At 42.3% G+C, this 23,400-nt stretch overlaps 1 protein-coding gene across 6 annotated transcripts in view; it reads left to right on the forward strand.

Annotated features, from left to right (window-relative positions):
• The window catches only part of LOC125981312 (rho guanine nucleotide exchange factor TIAM2), a 75,349-nt gene that overhangs the window by 32,958 nt on the left and 18,991 nt on the right, over positions 1-23,400 (forward strand). For 2 of the 6 annotated variants that reach the window (XM_049741283.1, XM_049741282.2), the window contains exons 2-15: positions 5,436-5,526; positions 6,902-8,084; positions 9,900-10,344; positions 10,531-10,703; positions 11,129-11,353; positions 12,989-13,174; positions 13,415-13,552; positions 16,857-16,913; positions 20,410-20,586; positions 21,057-21,161; positions 21,246-21,324; positions 21,398-21,487; positions 21,562-21,759; positions 23,035-23,114. In XM_049741283.1, the coding sequence (XP_049597240.1) occupies positions 6,912-8,084; positions 9,900-10,344; positions 10,531-10,703; positions 11,129-11,353; positions 12,989-13,174; positions 13,415-13,552; positions 16,857-16,913; positions 20,410-20,586; positions 21,057-21,161; positions 21,246-21,324; positions 21,398-21,487; positions 21,562-21,759; positions 23,035-23,114 (3,126 nt within the window). In that variant the 5' untranslated portion in view covers positions 5,436-5,526; positions 6,902-6,911. Of the gene's footprint in view, positions 1-2,571; positions 2,936-4,788; positions 5,182-5,435; positions 5,527-6,901; positions 8,085-9,899; positions 10,345-10,530; positions 10,704-11,128; positions 11,354-12,988; positions 13,175-13,414; positions 13,553-16,856; positions 16,914-20,409; positions 20,587-21,056; positions 21,162-21,245; positions 21,325-21,397; positions 21,488-21,561; positions 21,760-23,034; positions 23,115-23,400 lie in introns of those variants that run through there. The other 4 variants (XM_049741287.2, XM_049741284.2, XM_049741285.2 and 1 more) reach the window with 4 other exon arrangements.

The raw sequence follows: 23,400 nt of genomic DNA on the forward strand, positions 1-23,400 counted from the left end.
TACCATGGATTTAAATTTGGGGATTTACAGGCGGCAGAGTGGAGCACTGGCTAGCACGTCTTTCAGTCAAGAGATTTGGGGTTGACAGTCTATCTGAGTGATTGTCTATCCTTATGTACCCTTTGATTGACTGGAAACCAGTCCAGGACGCGCCCAGCCTCTTGCTTAAAGTCATCTGTCATAGGCTGCAGCAGACCCGTGACCCTGAACAGGACACGTTTATTTTCATCCATTATGCAGGCCTTTTAACAGCTGAGTGTCTGACAGTTCTCATCAGATTTATTTGATGCAAATACAGTAACTTACTCAATACATATGAAATATCACGCCGGTTGTTGTTGTTGTGGATAGCATTATTTCCGTAGTTCAAATATGCTCTAAAACCTGTCTGGGTGAAAATGTATTCTGTAGCTCTGGAGTAAGTTCATGACTGTTCTGTGTATTTAATCATTAAAACGAACTTCTGCTGTTCAATAAATTTGTGAAATTAGCCGATTTGAACTTCTACGCCTTCCGGCTATTTGAGACCTCTCACTGCATGATTTTTGTGGCGTAACCAATTCCCTCTTTGCCCGTCCATACAAATTATGCCTCTGAAGACACTTACAGTAAACAGAGATGAATAGGATCAGGGCACTGAATAATACACACTTAGCAATGCATGTTGCTGTCATGATTTATTTTGAGAAGCACATAATTATTGTGATGGATCTTGGAGCGTAATTGGTAAAAAGAAAAAAATGCTAAATCGGTTTTGTTTGATCTCTGACCCCGATTCAGAGCACCCTGTTCTTAAGTGGATTCCATCATTTCTCACCCATCCATTCATTTGATACTCTATTATTCAATAAAGCATCTGGAGGCTCCAGAAATTTGAGTCCTTGTTTGGGGGTTTATCGGAGTACTGATCTTTACGAGCGTGTCCAATCAGGATCAACGTATGGCCCCCATACTCGTGTGTCTTTTATGAATTACATCTGACTGCAATCCCACGTGGGAGATCATAAACACCCCCAAGCTAAATTGATTCGAGGGGTGATAAGTATTAGCACGCTGAATGAATTCCCATATTTCTTCCCCAAGCTTTCCTCCATTTGTCAGGTCCGGGTCCCACGAGCGATATCCCAAGCACACAACCCCCCAGTGGGATTTTGTTTTCATTAAATAGGGATTATTGAAAGTAATCTGTGGCTAAATATGTCATAAATTAACATTTACATGGACTTTTGTGCGCGCTAACAATTTAACACGCTAATCCATCAGAATAACAGCAGGCTATTTTTGCTGAGTTTAAATGAACTAAATAGTATTGTGAGGCTACAGGAAGATATTTTTGTAGTTAATTGGTTTATAAATAATTTTAGTTTTACTTCTCAATTAAATTAACTAATTCCCTGAATCAGTATGACATTTGTTATTTAAGCTAGTCTGGTTACAAGGTCTTTTCACAAGGTGAAAAAAATAAAATGATTCATGTTCGTAGACTGCAACAAGCCAATTGCTTTACATTTGGAACCGATAATCGCTTTTGTATTAGTCCCCCGTGGGATTTGATCTTTCTTTGCAAAATGTTGTAATTGATCTTAATCAAAACGCTCGCCGTTTGGCTTGAGCCGAACTCCTGAAGCACCTGCTCTGTATGAATATGCATCACAGTGGTGCTCTTTGTCGTCTTCTCTCTCTTTTCATGCCTCCTACTCCCACCAAGTGTGTTGCCCACGAACCTTTAGAGCAGACAAAAGGCTTTGAGACCAGCCCAGACTCCTTCACATTGACTATTGTATGGCAAACAATGTTTAGCTCTGATGAATCCTGATGTTGTCACGTCAGACAGCAGGCTGATGGATGCCTATTGAGCAGCTGCTCATATAGCATGCTTTTGGGTATGACTTTGAAAATGTCTTATGAAAAACAAAAGTCAAGGGTGATATCGTCGGTTACATGCACAAATCTTCAAACTCCTGACTTGACATGAAGAGCTGAACTGTTGGTAGCTGCTATAACAGTCTGGCATTAAAAAAAAACCAGCACCCACCGCTTGTCCTGCACTGTGCTATACTGCGGCCATCTAAATCGGCCCAACTCAATTATGCGACCACAGTTATGTGAGCCATAGTCAAATGGAGGCATGCGTGGCGTTTTAAACCACTGGCGGTCTTGACTGTGTCGCCACCAGGCTCCGGCTTAGTCACAACATTTCAAAAGCATCTCCCGAATTCCACTAGCAGGGAATGTTTAGAGATCTCTTTTTGGACAATTGTGCCCGTTTTTGCCCTAAGAAACAAATCACTTAATCGTGTGTTGCAGACTTTTGTTTCCTGTCAGTGTGGACTAACCACACACAGACTCTTGGCCACCTTGGTCTCCTCCTGGGGTTATTGTGCCATTTGTGATCCGACAAAGTCTCCAGTCATCTCGCCCTCCCCGTTGCCTGTAAGGCAACTCTGCAGCCACCCCACGCCTGCATGTCTCGCCCAGTCGTCTCAGACGACTATGGAAAATTGCCTTGGCTGCAACCAGTCATGCATCCTCCTCCCCTCCGAGCCAACGGAAAAGCGAGGCTTCTATATACCGTATAGGAAAAACAAGAGTGGAGGTTCTTAATTGATGGAAGCTATAAAACAGTCTTCCTTCTTTTTCTGAGAAAGTGCTTCTGTTGAGAAGTTTTCCGCTCCCTGTTGTCCTGCTTTCCGAGCCTGTGCGCCGTTACCCAGGGTTACCCCAGGAGGACGGTGATTCGCCTCTGCCTCAGAGAAGGGAGGGAATTTCCACGTGTCTTCCAGCGTGCGTGTTTGCTTGTGTGTGAGTCAAACGTAGCATGTCTCTGTTGCTTTAAGACCCAACAAGCCTTCATGGGGAGAATCCACTTTAAGGTGACAGAACAGCAGCGAGATTTCGCAAAGAGCTTTTAGATTAAAAGGCCGGTGCAGAAGAGGTAAGGCATCTTATGGGCTCTTGTTTTATCTCCCGCTCCGTTTTTGTTTGTCCTGGATTAAGAGGTGGCAGGGTTGGTCCGGTTGCCTAGTGAATCCTCTTGTTGATATGCGCAGGTGTCTGCATGTGTGAATAACTCAGTCCAAACAAAATCACGAGAGCACCACTTGTGCTTAATTTACATCTGAAGTGATTTTTTTTCCCCGAGGCCTCTTGTAAGCTATAATAATAAATGACCTTTTGATATTTTGAATATCAATTGTACTGCTCCTCATGCAATGGTTGTCTTGCCAGATTTATACCTAAAGATGTTTCACAAGCTCTTGCGCCACACAGAAATGTAGACTTGCATGGAGTGATTCATTCCGTGCCACCATGTTGCTGTTCAAATTACAAAAACAAAAAAAAGAGCAATGCTGGCCTGCTCCTTGGCGCCTTTTCCATATTCACATCTGGTTGCTTTTTTTTCCACCAAAAAAGAATGAACGATGGTGTTTTTGGAAAACTTTGATTTGAAGATGATGCATCCAAAAGCTGTGAAGTACGCTGCTCCTTCACTTGAGAGAAAGCCCTAAGAGGCGGGTCATGCACTTTGCGATTTGACAGGAAGAAAGCTCGGCAACTGTGTAAACATTCACTAGTAATAACAAATGACCACATTGTTTTGAGTTCGCAGTATCTTCTAAGGCACAAGGACTTAACAGGTTTTTGTCTATGCAACCACTTAAGTTACTCAAGCATGATTTTACCACATTATATATTTTCTGCCTTCGTGATCTTTCTTGCAGCCCAATGAGATATAGCAAGCTTCTTTTTTTTTTCAAAAGCACTGCAGTATTTTCGATTTTGAAAACTGCGTTCTAGTGAGGAGGGGAACGCCTTGCCTGCCAAGCTGCTGTGTCACTAACTTGCTGCTCCACTTTTTTTCACGGTCCAAGGACAAAAACGGCCAGGAACTGACTGTGTGGATTTTCCAGTTGCACAGTGGATTGGTTTAAGGAAAATTCACTTCCTAAACCAAGTGTTTGTATCATGTTGAGGTGTGTGGCCCACTCCTCGCTGTTATTCCTAACTCCAGACCCAACACTTTGCCAGACTAAACATGAAGCGTACGTGGGAGTTATTCAAGGGCAGAGGGAGAAGAATGCCAGGTCACAGGGTGTCTCGAGGAGCGTCGGGGTCACTTGGCCCCTGAGCAGATGGCCTGTAGGAAATCCATTGAGAAGAGCAAAGGGGGGTTGAAGGAAAAGAAGGAAGGAAGGAGGGGAGGGTTCATACTTGACGCCGTAGCTGCAGCAAACAGGCAGACTTGTCTTGTATGCCTCAAAAGTGGCACAATAGTCTGGTTCAAGTCACAGCAGAAGGCCAGCGTGTGTGCCTTTAGGTTTGGCACGCCTTAAAGCCTTTCACTCAACTCTGTTCTGCCTGAATTGAATCTGCGTGGAAAGTGAAGTTTGCAAATTAGTTGTCATTCAAAGAATAAATGGAATTCTCAATTCCAATTGTTTTTGTGGGTATTGTTGATAAAGTTTGCAAGGTTTAGATTAGGGGTGCCCAAAACTGTTTTAGAGGAGTCAATTAATTCTGTCACACTGCTCACCTTGTGGTCAAGGTGTATTTAAGCAGAAGCAGATAAAACTCTTGATGGTGCACATCACTTAATCCCGAAGGTTAAGGCTTTTGGCAGTGGACTGCTTGCTCGGAAACCCAACACATGCTGAGCAGGCTAAGCAGTGTTAGCACTACTTGAAACACGTCTAGAAGCATGAGCTTCATGTATGTTCTGTAAGTTATACCCAAGATGCTCCAAATCCTATTTAAGAGTGCTCCTGGGCCATTTCTTGTTTTAGTTCTTGCTCTTGAGCAAATTTGGCAGTGGAAAGGAAAAAAAAAAAAGGAACAAGCGAGGATTCCAAGGTTTAAAAATAAACATATGGGTAAACTGCGGCCAGCATTCAAAAATATTTCCAATGCTGAGTAAAGACGACGTCATTTTGAAAATTGGGGGGGTGGAAACATGTTTCCAGCATTTAGTTTGATTGGCTGATTTGAAAGCAAGTTGGGTGGAGAGAACGTTCAACTTGGTGTGCTTTAGTACGCACACACACGGTGGCATTATATTACTCTACTGACACTTTAACAACTTGGTTCAAGTGAATCAATTGGGATTTCATGTGAGCTCTCGTTCACCCCGTATGAGCTGCACATTTTCAATGTGAAGGAAACTTTTTCAGCTCCGAAACTTTGGTGATTTCACTTTTTACAAAGCCGCCAGTAACAAGCTTTCCTCCTAACAGATAAAAGTTTTACAGATAGTAAGGTAGTTTGAAAATCGACAGGAGCCTTATTTCCATTTTAATAACATTGTTCAACATGGACCGAAACACATTTTTTCAAATCCTCTGACAAATGTTGGGGGTTATCTTCTCTCATATTGGTCCAGATGTTTTTGAATTACAATGTGGAGCAGTGGTATTGAAGGCAATATTTTTCTGTTTCAGATGATCAAGGCTACATCGGAAGTCGTATACTTTGAGTCATGAGGTGGAAGGATCTTGCACAAAGGAGCACCAGTTTGAGACTCTGAGGCAGGTGAGTCCGAGGGCATCACATCGGGCATGTTTGGAAAGCATTTGGCACTTTTCTCCAGTCTTTTTCATTTCTACCTGTTAATGGCACAAAGAGACAGGCATCTAAAGTTACCATGTAGTCCCCAAGCATTATGAGTAGCCTGCGGGTTTGTTTTAAAAACAGCTCACCTGTGATGAGACATTGTAATTTCTGAGGAATGTTTGAAAATATAAACACTTAATAGAAATTGTATTGCACGTTGATTTTTGCGTTTTTCACCTTGTTAAGTCATTGATAATTATTTATTTTCACTTAGATCAGGGGTGTCAAACTTATTTTTGTCGCGGGCCGAATCATACTCATGGTTTCCTTCGAAGGGCCATTGAAATTGCCAACCCGAATAAATGTCTGAATGTCTCAAATTATGTATAGTGTATACTCAACAAACTAGTAAATGACTTGATGAATAACTAGTTTTCAAAACAGAGACTAAGAAAAACATAATATATTTTAAAAATATGAATGGTAGCAATAGAGCTATTTTTTAAAAGTGAAAACAATTAGTCATTTTAATATTGACATATGAATTTGATGTACAATTTGTCTTCGCAGGCCACATAAAATGATGTGGCGGGCCGTATCTGGCCCCCGGGCCTTGAGTTTGACACATGTGATTTAGATGAATGTCATTAATTATTAACAGCATAGAATTAAGGAAATTTGAGCAAATTTATGAAATGCGTATAAAACTGGTAGCCCTTCACGTTATTCATTACCTAAGATGTGTCACCAGCTCCAGGTTCCAATCCTGCAGCGTCACCGAAAGCCTTAAAAAAGCCACCCCGCCCGTCTGACCACCTCATACTTCTTTTTAAGCAGCCGGTTTAAACATGTTGGGTGACCTTTGAAGTAAAATATTAAGACGTGTAATGCTATTGTACTTGTTTATTATGAGCATATTGCGTTATGCAACTCGTTTGGCAGGTATTTCATATCTTAAGGCAGATCATTTTAAGATTTGTTTTGAATACACAATTAACAAGCAGGACAAGTCTTAAACTATTAATGTAACGTGTAGTAAACTGTTACCCGACAGCGGTAGTACCAGTATTTATTTAATAAGCAGTAAAGTAATATTATTGTAGGAGACCAGCAATAAAGGCTGTTTGGTCACAATATAGTTTTTAGGAGTACTTTGGAAGAATGTTTTCTTCCTCGTTCAATTTTACTTTTAATTTTAATTTTGGAGTTAAATGATTTGCACGGGCAGCGGGAGACTCCTCTGTATTGATTTTTATATATTTTTTAAATAGATTAATTGTGTATTCCAAATGAGCTGGTGTTCTGTCACAACATTTTTTCCCATTTACCTAATTCTCAGTGACTTGTTTTCCAGAAAGCCAGCAATGGGAAATTCTGACAGCCAGTACAGCATCCAGGGCCTTAAAGCCACGAGCTTTGGTTTCTCTGGGACCCAAAAGCCATACTCACTAAAGCTTGGCTCAGCCACAGACGACCCTCTGTCACCTCACGAGTGGTGGAAAAGTGCGCCGGTGAGCTCCGGGTATAAGGCCAAATGCGTCAGCAGAGGTTGTCTCTCTCCTCCGAAGAGCCGGCAGCCTTACTCGCCTCGTCACGACTACATCTCCAGAGGCGCCAGGGGTAGCCCGAGCGAACACCGCTTGCATCGGACGACTGGATGTGGCATACGCAAGCGGCACGTGTCCGATGACTATGAGGATAATCCGTATGGTGTCGAGCTCAATGGTCATACTTTGAATGACCAGAGAGACAAAGAGCAGGTTTTAGAGAAACAGAGTAGCCCAAGAGTAGTGATCAAGAAGGACGGCAGTCTGAGAGTGGAATTCACCAACACCTCAGGCAGTGATTTTCTCTTGGATGAGGTCACTGGTCCTGTACAGCTCCTCAAGTTCTCTGCTAATTTGGAGTCCCCCTCCACCCCGAGTTTGCCTGGTTCCGGGAGCAGCGAACCCGATGGCCTCCACAGTGGTCCTCCTCCAGCCTCTACCTCTTCCACTGCCAGAACCAGTAAAGGAAGCTCTCTGAGCTCAGATGGCTCCTGGTATGATTCTCCTTGGGGAGCCAGCACAGAACTTTGTGAGCAGGACCACCAGTCCTGTTCTTCTAGCAGGACACAAGTGCACTCCCCAATCCACCATGACTCTTTCACTGAGCAGTCCTCCCCCGTGTCCATCGCCGGTCTCTATAAAGATTCCACAATGGCTGCAACCTTCCCAATAGCCAAAGACCTGTCCTCCCATTTAGAGGCGGCTCCTGTTGGCCAACAGCCACATCGAGCCTCCCTTGCTTCAATCTTGGATGTCCCTTTGGAAGATGAATGCCTTGAGGCCCGCCAGTATTCATCATACACGCTACCCTGTCGAAGACCCAAAGCTCACACCATGAGTGATGGTCTGGATCAGTACCCCAACCATGAACAACATCGGGAGCGGTCTGGATCGGAGTTTGGCTTCCACAAGAAAGCTTCGATAAAAAAACACATTCGACGTTTAAGTGACTGGACTGGCAGCCTCAGCCGTAAGAAGAGGAAGACCCAGGTAATGTGGCTTGAATTTTTTTCTCTTTTTGTTTGGTGATAGTTGCAGTTATGTTCAGACTGGGTACGATGTAAAACACTGTTCCTGTTTCTTGCTCCATTTTATCTGAGGATGGAAAAGTATTACAAGCAGAGTACTGCAAACAGAGAATCCACATCGTAATTAATCGATGTAAAATGATATACTCTTTCCACTTTGACAGGTCAGAGGAGACAACGGAAAGTATTACAACTCTTTTCTGCTTAGCTCCTGAAAGTTTCGATGAACAATATCATTGTTCAAACCCAAAATATATTTTTCAAAACATTCCATTTGACTGATTTTGACATCAATTGTTCCTCCATTTACTTAGTTTGGCCTTGCCTTGTAAAGGCGGCAACATGCTTTTTTGGAAAGCGCCAAAAGGAATCGCTGTAAGCCTTTGAGAGGCTCTACTGGAGTGCAACTTAATCCTAGCTCAAGATTTAGCCTCATCCCTCTAATGTTAATGAATGGATTTGGTTGTTCTGCCTGTTATGTGGTGCAGATGCTTTGGTCTTCTTTTGCATCCCTTAGAGGAAAAAGTCTGCTAATAGGAATTGCTGTAAAGTCATTTAGGTCTGAACGCAAACTAAAGCAAAAATAAAACTGTGATTATATTTAGCTGACCTTTTATTACATGGACTTGTGAAGTGCAGTGATTTTTTTTTTTAAACTGGATATTTTGTCATGGCCTTTTTGCTTGTCTCTGTAGTGACACGTAAGCAACTTTCACTTTATATTAATGACGTCCTGCTCTAACTGCATTACCATCTGTTTGTACTTAACTCTTCATTGGCGTTGGATAGAACTCAGTGATTTACTTCCACCTCTTTTTCCTATCAAATTTTTATCTTGCTTTCAGAAATCCTATTTGCTTTTAATTTAATTTTGAGTATAGGTACTCCAAAAAAAAAAAAAGCTGAGGTAGATTTATATATCCAGCCCAAAGCTCCCATGCATCTCTAGCTTTTGTTCCCTTCCAGCTTACGGTCCACCAGAGTTGTTTTGTGAGTTTAAAGGTCACATTGTGACCGAAGAACCTGCTTCAAACAAGAAACAGATGCTGACTCTTGGATGTGTGGCGTCACCAAATCTGCTCTGTGGCGTTTCAGGTGTCAGGTTGAGGAATAAGTGAAATCGGTTTGAATCAATAAATTATACCATGGCCATTTTTCCATTAAAACTGTGTGATACAGTAAAGCTAATAAAGGCAGTGTGTCTGCACGTTGGGAAATGCACAGCTCACTCCAAACGGTTTGCCACAATCGATGCAGCAATCTATTCAAGTACAGGTAGGCTTCATTAGATTTGGAGAGTGCAATTCCATCGAGTGTTCATTTGTAGAATTGGGAAGCCACTCCAGGCCGTAAATGATGAGAAATTATTCCAGCCCGGAGGGTTCTAACCTCCCCAGGTGCCGTCACAGGAAATTTGCCCCACTTTCCCTGCCTACTGAAAGATCAAGTCACCGTAATGCAGACTTTGAAGTAGCTTTGAGTGATTTGAGTGCATGTTTTCAAAAGTTCCCCTTCAACTTTTGCAGTGCCTCCTGGCTAATGGAAAGTGCACACTTTGAGTTGCGTTCCATTTTTGACTCACGCGGCTTGACATACTGAGGTTTGTAATGCTCGCGGCTAACATGGTGTTTTTTTTTTTAGCAAAATTGTATGTAAGGAAAATGAACCTGTGAACTTGTTTCTGTATTGGCATTGTATGAAGGAACCATTGGTAGCATAGCGGTCACTGTCTCAAACACCTCTTTATCGTCTACATGCCTCTTGTTTGTCTTATCAGGAGACTCGGCACAAGGACATGAGCGATGTCTTTGACAGCGGCGTTGACGGCATGACTGCAGACACCAGCTCCCCGTCTCAAGCGTCAAGCCTCTTGTGGTTCCCAGGAGCCCCGAGGACTCAATCATCGGGGGCTATTCACCAGTCGACCAATGATGCCCTTCGCCAGAACATTTATGAGAATTTCATGAGGGAGCTGGAGACGGGTAGTGGACAGGGAGGGAGCGAGAGAAGAGACCCTTCCACGGGCGAAGATGACGGCGAGAGCAGCAGCGAGTCGGCCGAAGGCTCTCTGGAGCAGATGGACCTGCTGTTTGAAAAGGAACAAGGGGTGGTCAGACGGGCGGGTTGGCTTTCGTTTAAGCCTTTAGTGACTCTGCAGAAGGATAGGAAGCTGGAGCTGGTGACACGGCGCAAGTGGAAGCAGTACTGGGTTACCTTGAAAGGTGAGCTCATCTTGGAATGTTCATGTTCAACCAGCGTGTAAATTTGGACAAATGGGTTAAGCCTAATAATTAATCCATCAGCGATCTCCCAGAAATTGAAATTTTGGTTAATTGTAGTATAATTACTACATAGGCATTGAGAATTTTTATTTCCTGGAACCAATTTGATGAGTCATCTTCTCTTAGGATGTACATTGCTGTTCTACGAGACGTACAGTAAAGGGTCACCGGAGCAAGAGCTCTCACCTCGCTACTCACTTCTGGCCGAGGACAGCATCGTCCAGGCTGTTCCGGAACACCCTAAAAAGGAGAACGTCTTGTGCCTTAGCAACTCGTACGGAGATATCTATCTCTTTCAGGTAAAGTCTATGACACGTATGGCTATTGTTGCAAAAGCTATGCACGCAATGTGCCCAAACATGGCAGGTAAGAGGTCTAAGAGCACATTTGCCACTTGTGCTTACTGACCTACATATCACCACTTAACATTAAAAGCTTGCCAGACTGCATTATGATGTTCAGACATAGTTTGCATCTAATAGAGTGAGCAGCTTACATGCCCCCGAGGCAAAGTGCAAAGAAATCAGCTATTAAACATAAAGACGGCAACAAGGCTATCCTTTCATTTTCCACACGGCCTTTGAGACCGTTTTATGTTGCTTTTAATTAATTTGACAATGCAAGAATGAAATGTAGGTTTGATATAGGCAGTGTTCATAATGCTGCATGTATTGATTCAGTAAAGCAAGGCTCGCCAATTCATCAACTTGACTTCCCCCCGCAGGCCAGCAACCAGACCGACCTCGAAAACTGGGTGACAGCCATCCATTCGGCCAGCGCCTCGCTGCTGGCCAAGCGCCAGGGAAAGGAGGATACAGTACGTCTGCTGCGAAGCCAGGTCCGCGGCCTCTTGCAGAAGATTGACATGGACGGGAAAATGAAGAAAATGGCTGAGCTTCAGCTCACTGTTGTCAGTGACCCCAAAAACCGCAAGGCCATTGAAAACCAGGTTAGTTGATGTTATTGATGTTGTGGTCCTGATAGATGCAGGAAGAAATGGCGTCAATGCACTGAACAAACTGGAAGGCCTCAAGTGAATTTGACAAGTTGTCCCCTGGGTTGTGTTTCCTGGAAGCTAGCATTGATTAATTTCAGACCCTGCATGACAGTATATGTTGTTTTTTTGCCAACCACATGCTGCGCTGTGCTTTATTATACAGCTTTGTATGGCTTCGCCGACAGTCTTGTGCTTTTAATTTTGCGGGATAAATGCATCAATCCCCAAATGATTCACAGGGGCCCAGGGGGATATCTTTCTCCTCAAGTATTAGACTGAGATTCCAGATGTTTTCCGGTAGTGGGTTCTTCACTTTTGTTATTACATGACGACTACTTGAAGCTAGGGGGAAATCCCCTATCGCTGCAGTGATTACAATATTTGTTTACCTTAATATTGCTTCTGCAAGTTTGTCTCCATGGAGGCTACCAAGAGTCTTGAGTGCAGATGTCAACGTGTTGGTGCGCTCGTATGTTTCCAATTAGCCCCCCTGCCACCTCAAGAGTATATTCAGAGACAGATGCGGTTTTGAGTCAATGATAGGGTCAGAGGTGTATGTCATTTGATGTTGGTGCCCAGAGGCTGATGATAGATTGAACGTTCTGTTGGGGTTATCCAGAACTAACAGGGGACTTTGATGTAGCGGAGCCGTCCACCTCCATCCATGTGCCAACAAACTGCTTTTGAAGATTGTCTTTGGCGCTACTGATCACATTAGATTTGAACAATTTTCTTGGGTTAGGTATTTTATGCAGAATGTCAAAAGATAAAACAGGGTTTCTAAAAAGAAGGCCTTGTTCCGTCTTGGTTGCATCATTTTCCCACTCATGTTGTAAGAGCAGCTGACCGCATGAAACCTCTGCCGTTGTTTTAGTATCTTACTAGCCCCTTTTCAAGAACTGTCGTAAATACCAAACATGGAAACTCTGTTACAAATCTATTCGGCTGTCTGCGTAGCTAGTATTATCTACTGTGCAAAGATTTACATTGCACTTGATTTTTTTTTTTCTCAAAAGTTTGAAAAGTCTCAGGTTCATTAAACACCACACTTGCGTCCCACTTTGCGACAACCCTAATCCTAAAGCAGGCCGTGAGAGTGACTGCACCCAATTGGGACAATGCCAAGGGGTCCATTATTGTAAATGAATTTACAATGGCAAGCGAGACCTATTAAATGTCAGTGGCTGTAGAGGGTTGTTTTATCCAAGTGGTCTCTTTAAAAATGAGTCTCAAGTCACTTCTGGGCTCTTATATGGAGCAAAAAGGAATGGGGGACTGGCAACTGTAAATAGTGGGGGTTAAAGGCTGGTCTGTGCAGCATCACCATTCCTCAAGACTGCATTAAAATGGGCATTTATTGCACACATCTCCACTACTCTGCTTGTATCAGCAACGAATGTATGGTTTTAGCCTCCACCAACATCTGCAAGCAATTGCAGCTTAATGGAAACATTCTTCTGACCCAACCTTTTTCACTCTTTTACATTCTGTCCTCACTTCCACGTAATCGTCATTCCTAGCCACCAAATGATTCCCGAGCTTCAGTTCCAACACAAAACTTTTCCCCCCCTAACTCTCGTCCTTTAGATCCAGCAGTGGGAGCAAAATCTGGAAAGGTTCAACCTAGACCTCTTCAGGATGCGCTGTTACCTGGCCAGTCTTCAGGGCGGCGAGCTACCCAACCCAAAGAGCCTGTTAGCAATCGCCAGCCGCCCGACCAAAACCACCCTGGGCCGCCTCGGGATCTTCTCTGTCTCATCCTTTCACGCACTGGTGAGAAAGCAAAGGGCGGGGCCAAGAACGAGTCTATGACTGATGTTTAGATCCTTTTAACATTCCTTTGATTTTAATTGACCTCATGTCCAGCAGCAACCCTGAACATCATTATACCTTTGAAAACCTTTTGCAAATGTGCTGATGTTATAGAAACGTAAATCTAATTAAGATAATGTGATTAAAGGGACTTTTCGTTGAGCTAGATGATTATAGTTCTCATTTTGGTCTTTTGTTCAGATTTGTTCCAGAGATGAGGCTACACTGCGCAGGCGCTCATTGTCACGGACTTTCCGAAAGCACAAGCGGGGCCTTTTCTCTTCCCTCAAAGGCCTTGACACCTTGACAAAGAAGGGCAAAAGGGTCTCGGCATCTCAGGTAAACAAAATATTTGTTGTACTGATAAAGTAATATTTTAAGATAAGAGTATTGCCTGCTAATGAACCTTAGAAAATTGATGATCATATGATCAAATGTTAAACATTGCTTGAATTTAGATGACTTACACATTTGAGTCAAGTTCAGCAGCAAAATTTTGCTAAAACCATCAAAGTGATCAAAGTTAAGGAATGTATTGTGTTTATTATGTATCATAGCATTGCATTTAATGTGCCAGAGCACTTAAAAAAATGTGTCTTGAAAATATGGCTTTTAAAGATCATCGAGTAGCCTAAATTTTCGGTGGCACAGATAGATTAAAAATGCTGCGTTCCTGTGGTCAAATTGACTGCAGCCCATGTCCTAAATTGAAATACTGTGTGGTTCCGATCCAATAACAGCAATTCTACCTTGAAAAGACTCCAAATAATCTCACTTAATGCAAAGAAGAATGAAAGTCTGGCCTACAGGGTTTTAGAGCAGTGTGTTCCTGTAAGAAACCCACCGGATATTCACAAAATGTGACCGTGTAGAATTCATAAGACCATTCCCGCAACATAAAGCTTCAGGAATGTGCACGTACACACGCACATTCACATTTAGGTGGCCCATCACAGTTGTAAAATGATCTCGCTACTATTATAACGGGTAGCTTTGTATAGTTTTTTTCCCCCCCTTAATAAATTAAATCAAAGTTTAAAAAAAATATTATGTTTTTATTTTTATTTCTTATTTTCTTTTATATTTAAACTTGTTTGATTGTGTTAATTGTGTTAAATATCAATATAGGATAAGCAGGGTTTTTTTTTCCCCCCAGTCTGCCATTTCCTTTCTTGGTATTTCCACACTCCATTTTTTTTTTTTTTTTTTTTAAATTGACAAAAACACAAGGGAGCAATCTTAATACCTGTCCACAGGGGGCCAGTTGAAGTCCTTCCAGCTTTACAGTTACTCATACTTTTTTTCATACAGGAATCCCAAATACATGTGTGCTCGTTTTAAAACACACTACAGGAAATACTTGGTTACTTTTCAATTAGATTTTATGGAGCTTTGCTCATTTGCTATCGTAAATAAGTGTACTTAGCATCTTTATGCTGTGAGGTCATCCGTGTTTCTCGAGTTACGGGGTCATTCAAATTCTACATGTGGCGCACCATTGACTCCTAACTGTGATTGACCATTAACAACAGTCTGTCACTAATGAGGTGTGTGCGCACATTGTGATTTTTCATGAGAAGCTCAAGTCGGCCACTCTAATGAGACACAGTTAGGATTACGCCATGCAGGAGGGCCGGAATTGCACTGCAGCATAAACATCAATTATGAATGGCCATATGTGGTTGATGGCATTCCCCATTCTTCCCTCAACCCCGTGGACACAAGCAGATGGTTGCTGTAAAGATGCTAAATATTAGATGTCCATCCTTCTTTTATTATCCCAAGGTCCTCGTTCTCTTAGAACCACATTTAGCGCTTTTTTCTTATTTGGCTTGAAAGCTAATTAAGGAGAGTAAATGCTGGTAGTCGTAAGGTGGCGTGGGATTCCTGGACATCTGCTGCTTTATACAAAAGTAATGTAGGAGCTCTCTATATCATCTGACTGTGGGAAATCCAACTCCTTAGTTGTCTCCAATGACATCATCATTCCCCATGCCTGTTCTCCACAAGGAAGTGACGATACAATTTTCTTGAAGGATATGGACAGCCGGGCTATCAAAGAGCCAAACAAGCTTAAAGTATATCCACTTCACGCGTGACTATTTTATTTAGGCTTTCAAATAGGTCTTTAGGTCTAATCCATTTTCCTTCCATTGCTGATCACTTCCCAAATTCACTCTTCATTCGTCTCACTTCTACAACTTCTTCATCAAACTCTCTTCTCCACGCATAAATATCAGAACGATTGCTGGCAGCCCTTCTGCCACAGCTTCCACACTGAATCATCTGTGTTGACTTAAGCTCATTTAACCCAGCGCACGACAATCTTGTCCCAGAGTCATGTTCGCTCGTCTTCTCCTCCCACTTGTTTGAGTGCCATCATCCCCTTTAGCGGCGCTATATGTATACCGTAAGAAGCTGGCCTTCATTGGGGGTGTGGGAAGTAGGCCAGAGCGGTCTAAGGATTTGTGGGAGAGTTGGTAATGCTATAATTAGTCAGTTTACAGGAAAGCAATTCTGTTTACAGCCACTTTATTTTCTTGTAAGGGGCGGGAGAGTTACTAAAGTATTATCAGGGCGGGGTCGGATGGGGGCGCTTAATATACTGTATCTGCAACACCAACTACACTGTCAGAAACAATAGTCAAAGGTACTAATGTAGAGCTCACAATTGGTTCTGTACCCCACTGTAAACAAATTACATGTATAGTATTTTCCGGACTATAAGGCGCACCTAAAAACCAAACATTTTCCCAAAAGCCAACAATATGGTGCGCGTTATATATGGACCAAATTCCTAAATTTAAACTGGCCCGAATCATTGTGTCATGAAATCAATCATAAGTGGCCCGCTGAAGACTACGAATCATGAATCAAAAAGACTATGGATCATTATTTTGTGATTATAAAGGAATTTGTTGCGTCTGAAGTTGAAATATAAAAGATAAAATGGAGAATGATTTGATTTGGATTAAAAGTCTGACATGATGCATTAATGGTGCGCCTTATAGTCCGGTGTGCCTTATATAAGGACAAAGTTTTAAAACGGGCCCATTCATTGAAGGTGCGCCTTGTAGTCTGGTGCACCTTATAGTCCGGAAAATACAGTAATATTGCTGCATCTGTATTTAACAGTTAATTAAAAAACATTTGTTGCTATTCGTAAATTCCATTGACTTTGGGAAGTATGTTTAAGTTTGACGTAATATGGCAATATGTCATCTTTTCCACAAATCAAATCAGGGAAAAAAAATTCTGCATGCTCGCTCTGCAGGCTGCTGAACAAGCAGTTATCACACAAGTGGTGGCTTCTGTTTATGTTGTATTTGAGAGGTTGAGTCACCTGCAGCCTCAGGCTCACACAACAGTCGGAAAGCATGAAGCAGCAAGAATCTTGTTATTTTAGACTTTTAATAGGGAAAATGCCATCCTCATCCGCTTAATCTCTTTGTCCATTCACAACCTCTTTGCTCACGCACATTTCAGCACTTTGAAAGATTGGCACCCACCACACGTAGGTTTTAATCAACGTCAGAATAGCTCGATCCGGGTCTAATAAGATGTCACTTCATACCGGTAATCGCTTATGAGTCAGTGGGTCCCTATTCTCTCCCGCTCTCATATGCCCATCTCTTGATCTCAGATCTTTGAGAGCGACGCTGGAGGTCAAGCGCATGGTCCGCCTCCCAAGAACACTGAGGTGAGTCATCCCTTACTTCATCCAGCATGGTGTGTGGATCTGTGATTTATGATTTAAAACCTCCTTTCTCTCAGTCATCCATGTCATCCATCATTTTATATGCTCACTGATGGGTGCCAAGGAGTCGTGGTAGAAACACGACCTTTTCCACCCAATCCTGGCTTTGATGGTGTTTATTTGAAAAATGGACTTACCGTATTTTCCGGACTTTAAGGGGCACCGGACTATAAGGCGCACCTTCAATAAATGGCCCAGTTTAAAACTTTCTCCATATATAAGGCGCACCGGACTATAAGGCACACCTTTAAAGCATTCATTTTCTGAGACAGTCCTGTATAGGTGCCGACCATTCGCACCGACGTTCCACGAACCATTACCATTGTGAATGAACTTGTAAATATGTAACTATATCCTTTACTATATATAGCTTTTGCAGATAGGTTGATATTGCAAATGAGAATCTGTTGTCAATTGCACCACCAGAAAAATTAAAGATTAAAATAATAACAAATTAACAATTTTATGAAAGTCGAATGATTTTTTTTATTAGATGTATTAAGTTTGTTTTATTGTTATTGTATGAATAAGAAGGGTGATATTGGTGTTTGTGACTGCAGTAAACAGGCCAGGTTGCATCATGTCAGATTTTTAATCCAAATCAAATCATTCTCCATTTTATCTTTTTTATTTCAACTTCAGACGCAACAAATGACTTTATAATCACAAAATAATGATCCATAGTCTTTTTGATTCATGATTCATAGTCTTCAGCGGGCCACTTATGATTGATTTTATGACACAATGCTTCAGGCCAGTTTAAATTTAGACGGCCCGCGGGCTGGAATTTGGTCCATATATACGGCGCATCGGACTATAAGGCGCACTGTCAGCTTTTGAGAAAATGTGAGGTTTTTAGGTGCGCCTTATAGTCCGGAAAATACGATATATATGTCCATTTCTCACCTTATAGCAAAGATAACAATTCCATGTCAGTCTGCTGGTATTAAATATACGAACAGCTGTTTACTGGCTTTTTTTTATAGTAGTACGTATAAAGTGTTGAAATACAGTGTGGGCTCTTAGAATTCATTATTTGAGTGCGTGATGACCAAAACGCCGACTGATCGTGTAAGTTTACGCATGTGTGGTAAAATTGTCAGCCGACTGAGGAGTGTGAATCTTGACCATCTGGGTCGCCAGACGCTGAGGTTTCTTCAGCCCTCATGCAATTAAATTCTTACATGTTTACATCAAGTATGCGTGATTTTGTGTTCCGAGGTTCAGATCCAAACCTTACTATATTTTTGCTGCAGCATTCTCTCACTTGGAGTTGACAACGTAATTATTCATTAATTCCAGTTGTATTTTTCCCTGATCTCAATTAATGACCCAGTTATGCGTTAATATGCCAACACGGATGCACTTTTCCTCCAAATAAAATGTCCCCAAAGGCCCTTGAGGTGATTAATCATTTATTGTTGACAAATGAGCACGACAAAAACTGAATGAGTGTTCGTAAGTTCCACAGGATGCAGTGATTCATAGTCGGCGGTGAGTGTCAAAAGCTTGCCCGCCATCAGATTGGAGCGGAAGTGGTTTGGGAAACAATGCAGGCTTTCATTGGGTAAATGCTTTAATGTAGCTTCAAATGTCAGAGGCTCCCCACGGTGGCGTCCTTCGATCTTTCCTTGATTCAGGTTATTTTGATGTAGGGAGTAAGATTTCATGGTGGGAGGATGGCAGGAAGGCGCTAAGGTTAAAATCTCCATTCAATCGCCTTTGATGATTAGTTCTCCACATGTCGGCTAAATTGATGCAGTGGAGCCAGCTTTTATGGGCTGCCTGCCACCCGTAGTGTAAAAAGACTGGGCGGAAATGGAAACTAAAAGTAATCCTTCTTTAGTCCATGTAATTGAGGGAAATTGTCTAAAATTGTCTGCAACACCAGTTGTGATTTTTCTTTAAAGCTAATCTATTTTAGTCCAAACTGGAGTATTTGTGTTTCTCCGTTGCTAAGTGGAGCCGAAAGGGTGTAGTTGTGTATTTATGCAGCTGTCACCAAATGTCCTCACGTACTTCTTTTTTTTTTTTTTTTAGAAACTCTGGTTTGCGAGTAGTTTCCGCTTTCCAGAGGGAAAGACTGAACTATCAGTTTGTGTGTATTTCTGACTGAATAGTGCCCACAGACTGACCACACAGGGCACTTATTGATGGCAAAGCACGTGCCGTCTCCACAGGCTTGTTGGCACTTGGTGGTGGAAGGTTGACCAGGCAACCGCCTGCCTCTTCTTACCCTCTGTGACCATGAATGGGTGTACAGTGTTAAATCAGCTGCTGCTCAGGTCAGTGGAGGCAACAAAATTTTTAGTTTTCCACTCACGCCATATTGCTGGCACACAAATGGGGTGCTTATGTAACCAGCCGTCGTGTTGCTTGTTACTTCATCCCCCTCAGTGAGTTAGAATTGACTTTGCATCCCTAAATGGATGGGTAAAGTTGCAGGTTCCAAGAGGCACCTTGTGTTCATCCATCCCTTGGTTTTTAGGAAATAGCACTGCTGGCGTTTCATTTTTTGAGGAGCAGAAACGGAAAATAAAGTCCAACGTATGTGTCTGTTTATCTGCGCAACAGCTCTTAATAGTGTTTTGCGGCGTGCAGGCTAAAAGGTCTTTCATGAGCTAACAGTTTCTGAACAATCAAAAGCTCATACGTGTCAGATTCAAACGCTCCAGACAACCACAGTCACACACCACTTGACATGAAGGGTAATTCTTAGTTTATTTAAAACTTTGGGTCGTGCCCAAATCATTCCATTCGCTAAGGCATCTGTTCCTCTCACGTCTAAACCGCAGTCGTGTCATCTTTTTTTTTTTTTTTGCAGAAGTGCTGAATCACTAAAACACTCCATTGAATGAGGTTTGCTTCATTTGATGTGATGGTTTCCTCAAGATCCAGTTCCTTAACAATTGTGGTCAGAAGCTATAATTTGGTGTCTCCCGCAGGCTCATAACGCCACAGTGGCGCATTTCTCTCCAGAGACACAAAGTCTGAAGCGTAACTCCCAGCTGCTCAAAAATGATGGCTAAAACCTTCCTCCCTTTAATGTACATCTCAAACTTCACATCTAATGCTGCCAAGAAAATCAAATAGCAGTGGGGCCTCCATATTACTTGTGACATTTTCTTTTCTTTGCAAAATTAACTAATTGTCTCGATCAAATGAACTCCTAAACTTTTCCGTTCTTCGTGTGATCATTGCAATGACTGGATTTTATACTGTCAAATGAAAATGTAACGAAAGCCATACAGTATATTTGCACCATAGTAAACCATTTTGAGTAATGGAGATTTTTTAAAATATATCTTTAATAGATGCATCTACTGAGACTCACAGTCTGTTGCTTTCTCCCACCCTTGTTTTTTCCCCCCATTACCCCTTTGACACTTTTGACATGTGATACCGCCCTTTCCGTAATCACCCATCTGTCATTCTTCAGGGGATGGACGGGCACACCAGTATGTACTCCATGCCGCCCCCTGAGGTTGGTGTGTGGGATAGCAACAATTGCACCCCAGGCATGCTGACCTGCATCTACATGCCGGATGGCCTGCAAGCCCAAGTTCACGTTCGAAGTGAGCAGAAAGCCACTGACCTCCTCTTGGAGGCCTGCAAGGTGAGTGATTATAAGCACAAAAGAACAATATGAGGAATTCTTGTACCACCTTGTAAAATCGTCCTTGCTTATAATAATAATTTTTATATTAAATATAAATTTAGATTTTGGAGAAAGACAATCCCCGGATAAAATATCGTTTTAAAGATGCTAGTCAGTGAACAGTTCACACAAGTCTTTGTTGTAGCGGATGCTGTCATTTTCTACTCCCTTGGGCCTCTAAAGCAACACACCTATTCATCCAGTGTTAACTTCACACGGTCCCATAAGATTGACACATAGGCTGTAATCACTTGGGGTGGGTGACGCTGTTTTGTTTACCGCAAACCATTCGTCGCTGTGTGTATATTCTATGAATAATTCACGCCATGACCATACCACAGCTGTCGAACCAAGCGCTGGTGCACAAAACATGTCCGATAAGTCTGCGCACACAAGCTGCCGAGTATTAGATTCTCTTGTGTAAACAGGCGAAAGGGCTGGACCCAGACCTGCACCGACTGCGTCTGCACAGACAGGCGGGACAGGATACTGAGATTCGATCCGTGGCGCCTGGCGAGCTTGTCTCCGAATTGGTGAGGAGAGCAAGCAGATGCAGCGACTCTTCATGATACGCTTGTTTGCGTAGTTGTTTTGATTTGTCTGATATTAACCTGCAGGTTGGCAGCCAATTGGAGGTGGTTCCCGTTAATATGTTTACACTGCAAATGAGCAGGATAAGCGGCAGTGGAGATTTCGGTAAGTCACTGTAAAAAATCCCTTCGCACTTCATCTTTATCCTTATCCTGTCATTCTGTTTCTCTTTATCCAGGATTTGCAGTAACGGGACATATAGATAGTCAGAAGAATAGTCGGATCTTTGTCAGTGAGGTGCTCCCTAATGGACTGGGATTCATTGAAGGTACCAAACAGCAATGACAGTTTTGCTGCATCATATGTTTCATGGCACTTCCAACATGCTTTTTGTTTTTCCAGGTTTACGTCCAGGTGATGAGGTTCTCATGTTGAATGGCCGCAATGTGTCAGGTCTGGACCTGACGCTGATCCAGACATTGTTTGCTGAGCAAACCCTCAACATGTGCCTGAGGCGGGACGGACCCCCGCCTCAAAACGGTGCCTTTGACAACCCAGTTCCTCTTTCGGCATTCAAGCTCAAAGCCAAGTCCTCCTCGGGTACTTATAATCACGAAACAGATATGACTCAAAACACACGCACAAACCCTTCATCCCCCTAATTTTGTCACCTCGTCTTGTTGTTTTCTATAGGGAGCTTTCTGCAATTCAAATTTAATTCACCATTACTCAGAAAACGAGGCTGCTGCTAATTCAGATTTAATTACTCAGTGTGATGAATCGATGTCTGAAATTATAATTTGTGTTCTGCAGATTCTTCAAAAGTCTGACCTGAACCCATGAAGAGAAATGCTTTTTCCCAAATAAACAAAATGACACATTAATAAGCAGCGTGATTAAAATAAAATGAATGTGTTTTCCAAAATAAACAAAATGACACATTAATAAGCAGCGTGATTAAAATAAAATAAACCACACTGTGCACATCACATTTTCCCTCAGCATGCACACACATTGTCATGCCTTTTTATTGCTTTTATTTCCAAAAAACCAGTAAGAACATTTTATGTTATCTTGATGGTAGTAATTCATTAGCATAGTCTTTCCTTGGGAATCTTTAATTAAACTCTGAGGGATTAATGACTTGAAAGCCTCATTACAGTAAACGGTGTGATCAAAGTCATTGCAATTTTCTTCTCAGTCTCTAGAGGGCACAATCCCAAGCTGTCTGATCAAGAGGAAGAGAAAGAAGCGCTGATGGAAAAGAATTAGTAGTTGTCAAACACAAATTGCTTTTTAGAAAACTGCCTGTCTTCACTAATGTGCAAGACAGACAAATTAAATTCAGATTGAATGAATCTTCTTTAGCAGTCTGCAATTTGGTTGACAACGATTGGCGGTTCAGAAAGGACACGCTTAGCTTCGTAGGCGGTCCAGAAGTTTTCTTTGGTCAGATTGGCTTACCTCCCATGTTACAATCAGGGATAAAGTCTTTTCATGTGCCAACTGCTACACAGTTTGCAATGAGAGCTGTGAATTTAATGAGCTGAGGGTCATCAAAACTCATCTAAAAATATCTTGTCAGAGTGTCTCTTCAGTTTTACATTACTAAGGCCAATGTGTCACTTGTATTTTCCGAGGCATCATAACAAACATAACAATTACTGGATTTGATTGGTTTTTTTTTTTCTTTTGGGTGCAATGGCATTGTCATTTATAGACCTTGCAGTCAGGCAGGCGCCTCTGATGGCTTTCAAAAAATACTCTTTGTGTTTAGCGCTCACTAGACTTCAATAAACCTCCATTTCAATCATGCAGTTATGTGAAGAACACACATACCTATAACTTAACCCTCCTCTTTCTATCTCTCGTTAGACTTGTGCACTGCAGCGGAGGGCGGCGAGTCCATGCAGAGTCACTCCCACTGCGCACACAGGCCTGTTCAGCTCAGCAAGGTGGGTGGAGCTAAATCGAATATTTCCATTGTCATGCAGACACCCACTTCACATACAGCATGTGTCTCGATTCTTCCAGAATGTATTCGGGCTATCTGCCCGTATGTGCATGTGCGCTGTCACATCGGTAGTTTGTCTGAAACCAGACTGGCACCAATTCCTCTGATTACTATAATTAGAATGCTCCATTGTAGCCACTGGTATAAACACATCTTATTACTGTCATGCAGAATGATCTGTGAGGGAGGAAATAACACTCGCACACATCTGGCTTTCTATAGCTTCG

The sequence above is a fragment of the Syngnathus scovelli genome, chromosome 14 (assembly GCF_024217435.2).
Source record: "Syngnathus scovelli strain Florida chromosome 14, RoL_Ssco_1.2, whole genome shotgun sequence".
Classification (NCBI taxonomy): domain Eukaryota; kingdom Metazoa; phylum Chordata; class Actinopteri; order Syngnathiformes; family Syngnathidae; genus Syngnathus; species Syngnathus scovelli.